Source organism: Nomia melanderi, chromosome 9, assembly GCF_051020985.1.
Source record: "Nomia melanderi isolate GNS246 chromosome 9, iyNomMela1, whole genome shotgun sequence".
Lineage (NCBI taxonomy): Eukaryota > Metazoa > Arthropoda > Insecta > Hymenoptera > Halictidae > Nomia > Nomia melanderi.
Window position 1 is genome coordinate 6,835,876 of NC_135007.1, and position 6,486 is coordinate 6,842,361.

General features: G+C 38.9%; 1 protein-coding gene across 1 annotated transcript; it reads right to left on the minus strand.

The window, feature by feature from the left end:
* Positions 1 to 524: 524 nt before the first annotated feature.
* Positions 525 to 4,631, minus strand: LOC116427794 (uncharacterized). The gene is made up of 3 exons (XM_076370525.1): positions 4,507 to 4,631; positions 2,932 to 3,031; positions 525 to 2,413 (listed from the first exon to the last, which is right to left on the minus strand). The coding sequence occupies exons 1-3, from the start codon at positions 4,516 to 4,518 to the stop codon at positions 1,281 to 1,283; spliced, it is 1,245 nt and encodes a 414-aa protein (XP_076226640.1). The 5' UTR covers positions 4,519 to 4,631; the 3' UTR covers positions 525 to 1,280.
* Positions 4,632 to 6,486: the final 1,855 nt, after the last annotated feature.

Below are 6,486 nucleotides of genomic sequence, written 5' to 3' on the forward strand. Positions count from 1 at the left end.
ATATACGAAAGATAGTTACATAGGCCTCTGTGAAAAAATCAATATACCACTAAAAACAATTAAAAACATAGACATTTGATAGTCTAAATGAGATGGGGTAGTTTCACTAGAAATTATATTATCGATTATGGTATTTTTCACAGGTTGATCGTGTTATCAGATCTCCGTACGCACCAAATACTTCGCAATTACTCCCTTTTGTAATGAATCAAATAATACGTCGCCGACAGGTGAAGTGTGAACAATGCGATGGTTCACGGGAACAGGGGATTATTACTGTTTTTGCTAGGTACGCGTTATCGACACGTTCGTCGATGCATAATTAAAGGTAGACGTTTATGTGTGTATTAAAAGGCAATTTCTTTTTTTGTAAACTATATATAGTAGTTACATATAAATTAGTGTCTTCGATTGAAAGGTTTTGTCATGTAAACCTCGTCAGGGGAATTAATGGTGTGTGTGGAACAATTTAATACTATAACTGTAACATTGATTGAGAAATGTAACGAGTATTCATGCCCGTTTAAAGCTGCTGGTAGGGTGAAAAGAAGCTTAAGCTACGGTCAGTGACGTTCCAAGTATAAAAATGTATAATTATCTCGTAAGAACAACGGGAAGTTATGTATAGACTGCGGATTTTTCTTCAGAAAGGAGTTCTTTCGAACTGACAAATTATAATGGTGAAGACTGTATTTTACATGTTTGTGAATGCTACGAATGCATAAAATCTGCAGTATAATTACGAAACTATATCTTTAAGATATCAAGACGTTGGTATCCAATTTCTCAACTTCACAAGAAACGTTGCATGTTTGAGGAACTCTATCACCCATGCCAATTAATTCAATTATAAAACTTGACATTAATAATTTCATTGTTCATTCGTTCTATTTTTGTATTATCTTTCAGTTAACCATGGATTTTACGCATTGTATCTGAAATCTGATAAATTGAGCAAACAAATTCTCATTTCAATTTTCGTGAATTATTCTGCAAAAATCAAGACACGTTTGCACAAACATCCGCAATCTACTTGTCAGTACATAAAAAACTTCATTGAAACACTGAAGTTCATACAAATGCAAATTGCATGCACCAAGTAAAAAGGAGGACGGTGTACAGCTCGAATATAAGAAAGGATCATCAAAAGTACACCAAGTTAACAAATATATCCTAAAGTAAAACGCCAATCACTTCTCCCGTCTCAAAATCTCTTAACTTAGGCGTAGTCAGTACATACTCGCTTCCACTATTCAATCCATCTCATTCCAAGTCATTGCTCAGTGCCTCTGCTCCTCTTGGACAGGTTTACTTTCATCGTATTCCGGTTCATATTCATCGTTTATATTCCTGTAATAAACCTTACTGCGATATTGATATGGTCCACTGGCATCAGCAGGCAACGGTTTAGGAATGAAGACTGATTTCGGTTTATAGGTTATGCTATTGGCAATGACATCATAGGGCAGCTGAGTTTGGTACTGCAGCAGCTGCTGAATTTCTGGGGGCATGCTTTTGTCAAAAACTAATTTCGGTGCTGAAGGAATTGGCAACTTCTCAATGGGTACTTGCAAGTAGTCAGGTTGCGGTTGTACATCTTCTCCCTGCTTGTAGTTGTCCTTGTAGACGATCCTTCCTTGTAATCCTCTATCTGAGTACTCTCTCCTGGTCTTCTGCTGTTCTTGCTCATAGCCCTCCGAAGGTTGCTCGTAACTGGCCAAATCGGCATTTGCTGATTGCTGATCATGCTGTTGAGGCGCAGCATAGTTCGTAGTATACAGAAAGGCTGTATGATCAACATAAGGACGCTGAGGCTTGAAGTTGTCCAACACCAACTGCTTCACGTGTCCAGGTACCTCAGAGATTGGCCTGTACTGCAACTGAGTTGGTTCTGGTTGCTGAGCCTCTACAGGTGCCTGAGCTTGTTGAGGATACGCTTTATACTGAATCTGATTCTGTTCCGTTTGTGCTTCCGCTTGGGCCTGGGATTGTTGATACACTTTGTATTGGAGCTGATTAGGGTCTTGCTGCGCGTCCACTCGTGATTGAGGCTGAGCGAACGTTTTATATTGGATCTGAATTGGAGCTGGCTGAGCGTCTATAGGGGCCTGAGAATGTTGATATGGTTTGTACTGATACTGGACTGGTGGTTTGTAGAGCACCTCTGGCTGAGACTGAGAGTATCCTTTGTATTGGTTTGGATCTGGCTGGGCCGATTGCTGTTGCTGATACGTGGCTTTGTATTGGGCAGGATCTAGCTCGTGTTGCTGGACTACTTGGGGTTGCACTGGTCTCTGAATTGCTTGCTGGGGATAGGTGTACTCAGTCTGTCCTCGCTGTTTACGTTGCGAGTTTTCCAGCTGAGTACGCCCTTGAGTCTGTAGACCGAACAGCTTCCAGTCTACTTTCGATCCTGGAATGATGTCAGCAATGTCAGTATTTTTCGTAATACTGCGTAGCGTATACACTTGTAGTATAGTAGGTGAGTTGATACGCTTTCTTAAGTTTGAATTTTTAGAAATTGTAGTTAAGTTGCTTAATCAGTGTGATATCCATTAAAATACGAATTTAGCAAGAAAGTACAGTAAAAATGTTCAGATTGATATAATTAATATTAAACTACCCCAATCTCCTTTATAATCATAGCAACTACCCAACAAAGCAAGAATATTTACGCGACGAATGTTCACTAAATTAACCTTCTACACTCGGAAATTCACTAGAAACCGTTCCTAAAGAAGTATAAATGACAATCAAAATTAACTGAAAGAGAGATCACACATAATTTAAGGGACACAGTCAATTTGAATATTAAACAAAATTTAATATTGAATATCAAATTTTATAATTCCACCACTAAATCAAGTGGTGACTGTAAGTCGCTTCTAGACTACAAAGTGTTAATAAAAAATAAACCATCCCCAAACTCACCATTAGGATCATTGTACTTAATCTGCGCCTGTGGCGTGCGCGCGGTTCTCTGCGCGTTCTCCAGCGCCACGGTAGTGGAGATCAGAGCGATGAGGAGGATCTAGAGAAGCAGATAGATTCTATCGTGAATAAATTACGGGGCATGAGAAACTCGGTCGCGGTTCGGTAAAGATGAATTGCCAACGATGCTGTAACGGTAATGGGATCCGTTCGAAAGCGAAGTCCTTCCTGGACGGTTAACGCCGAACAGAAACGTGCGGCTTTAGAGGACGTCGCACGCGGAAGAGAATTCGTGTACGATCGTATCGTTCAATAAAACATTTGAGTGCGGCGGCGGCGGCGTTTCCGCCTACGTCCCTGCCATTACTTTGTATAAACGGGCCGGCGCGTTACAAATAACAATCGAGCCCTGCTCGGTAATGCCGTCTAAGGTTTCACTTCCTTCTACGGGAACCGATATTATCATAAAATTAAACCGCGGTCCATACGCGCCAAGTACAAAACAGAGCAAATCGTTTCTTAAGTAACGTTTAACGGTGGGAATATTCAGCGAACAGTGAAAGAAGGTTTCATAACTGGCATCCGTGGACGTCGGGAATTCTAACTGCAAGGAATTAAGAGATGGAACCCCGTAGATTAGGAATGAATGGATCGCTTCGCGTTTAGATCGTTTTCGATTGTACCAGTCAGGACGAATTAATTGTTGCTCGCGGTATACCTTGGCGACGACTGTCACGTGAAAGTTGAGGTGTCGTTAATTACTGCAAGCAACTGCATGCGAGATCGAGATGCTGATAACGTTTGGATGACGTTTCTATTATGTTGGTTGTTGAGACTTAATTAAATAATACTTAACGAGATGTTTGTGGCGGAAGGAATTTGGGATGGTTGGAATTTGCTTCACTTATGCGACATTGTTGTATCGGTTAAGATTTTGGTCTATGAATTTACTGATTTCTTATTTGTTCCAATACTGTTCCCTTGTAATAAGGAATCGAGATTGTAGATGTCAAAGTGCACTTGATAATCATACGTATTAATTGCTTTTCAAATAATTAAAAAGCAATGCTATTTTTATTTAATTAAAAATAAAACGAAAGCAAGTTCGAAAATAAATTTCAAGAGACAGGACGTTATCATAGGGTAAAACAAAATCTTCTATTAAAAATTACAACATGAATCAATGTCGAAACAACTCTAAACATAACAAAATCAAAGATATCAACACCCAAAAACCAACTAAAAAGGGGAACTCGACAAGAGATCCCAATCACAAGAATAATCGATCACTTGTCCAAGCAACGAATCAGACGAGCACTTAAAGAATCAGTTTCCGTCACTGGCAAACTCGAGGAACACGAATTCACTCTTACCCCTAGCTCAGACCGTCACTCACTAAAGATGTAACCCCCCAAAAGAAACTCGAAAATAAACTTTGTATGATATTGCAAATAAACTCGCGTGAAATCCCGATACTCGGCTATAATCGAAACGTCAGTCGTTTGGTTCGAATTGAAAGACCGATTGCATCAAGACGCTGCGCTCGGACAGAGTTTGAGGATCGAGTGCACTCACACAAAGCCGCATGGCTGCCGGTAGAGGAGGCCGATGAACGTGGATGCTCGATTCGCGGTTCTATGCGTGGAAATCAGCCGTCGGTGCCGCGGTGGCTCTTCTATATACTCGGTGTTGCCCCCGTGTAATTGGCCGGCGAGGCAGACAGCCGGTGGCTACCTACTTTTAAAGTAATTCTGCCTCCGGTAACGACCGGACCGCGCCGCTGGGCCCTCGGGATATTATCGCGGTCGATTGCAAGAAAACGTCGCTGGCGCAACGCGGTTACAAAGCCGATCTAGGAAGCTGCGGGCAAACGAAGTGTCCTAGGTTACGGGTTTACAACCTCTCCGCGAGAGGAACAACGGCGGACGACTCCATTGTTAATGAGGCATTTCGCACGATCCCGCGCTTCCTAACGGTCCTTTTTAATGCTTCCTCTACGGGCAACCGGAAGCAAAAGACTGGAGACAGCCTCTTGGCTTTTTACTCTTGCATAGATATTTTCTGTTCGATTTCACTTTTCATTTCGATTTTCATTTCTGATTTCACTTTTTAAAATTACGTTTATGGTGTACGAATGTTTAATTTGAAACATTGCTTTTGGTATTTTTGGAACTTGAGAGGGGAAATAGCTGAGATTATTTTGGTATTTGAATTTTTGAACAATGTTTCCTTTCGGTTGTATGTGTTTTATTTATTTTCTTATTGTTCTGTAGATATAATATATAAATTTGTTTTATAATCCCAGGGAATCTAAAATATAAAGGTAAATCACATATTTTTCTAGTATCAACAAGAAAAGAAAGTATTTATCATGGTTGAAGTTATGTCTTCAACATTATTATAATTATTGTTTTCTTTTGTTATTGATACTACAGAAATGATAATATGTGCATTGGATTTTTATCCTTTAGATTTTCTGACGTTGAATGTTTGAACATGTTTAGGAATAGTTTTAAGATGTGTAATTTGAATATTCGTCCTCTTCAGTTGTTTAATAGTTACTTGTTGGGAAAGTAAAAGTTAATGATGGGGAAGTTAAGTGTTGCGGTTTATGTGGAGAAACTTGTTGAGGGGTGAAATCAGTGTAATACGATTTGAAACTTAGATCGATTTCGAATGATTAAAATAATAAGAACGCAGGAAATAGATACATGTATTAATACGTCAAACACGATGTTCAATTACGGATATTTAACAGGCTGGTTTACATGAATATTTATAGTACTATAACAGTGAGAAACGCAATGCTTCAATAGCAATTGATGTAGGCTGTAAAGACACACGATGAATGAAATGGAAGTAAACTGTTGCATAGCACACTTTCATTAGCACGAAATTAAACCGACCTGTTACCCAATCGGTCCTTTATAAGTCAAAGAAATCTCGGAGCAAATGAAACCTGTTTCGAGCATCAAATAGTTCACCTGTGCTCTATTATAACATAACACAAGTGAAACTAGGTTCTTCTTTCCACGTTTTTCTTCTTCGAGGAAGTACTTCACGGGAAGTGATGATCTGGAATGATTGAATAGGATTAAAAAGCAAAAGTAAATTAAAATTTCACACGATACACTGACTACATCTTTCCTGACTTCACTTGTAATACTTTCCTAGGTAAACATAAATACTATTATGCATTGTATTAGAATTCTAGGGCAAATTTGTTTTTTAAATTATTATAATGAGCTTATAAAATGTTAATATTTCATTTAAATGGTTCATTATTCTGATTAAGTTACTAAGAGAAAGGTAAGAATAAATTATAGAGAGTCAGAGAAATTCTTTCAAACTGAAAAGTGAATCGTGTTTCCACGTAGCGCCCCTGAACTTTCGAATGAGTAAAAACGCAACAAGACAAGCGGTAAATAACTGTAGTTATCTTTCGATGTATCCTCATCGTTTAACAGTGAACACGTAATTCAATGCAAATATGTATATACAAGCAGTTTTATAGTCAATGAAATAAATTCCGTTAATTGGATGTGAAACTTTTCT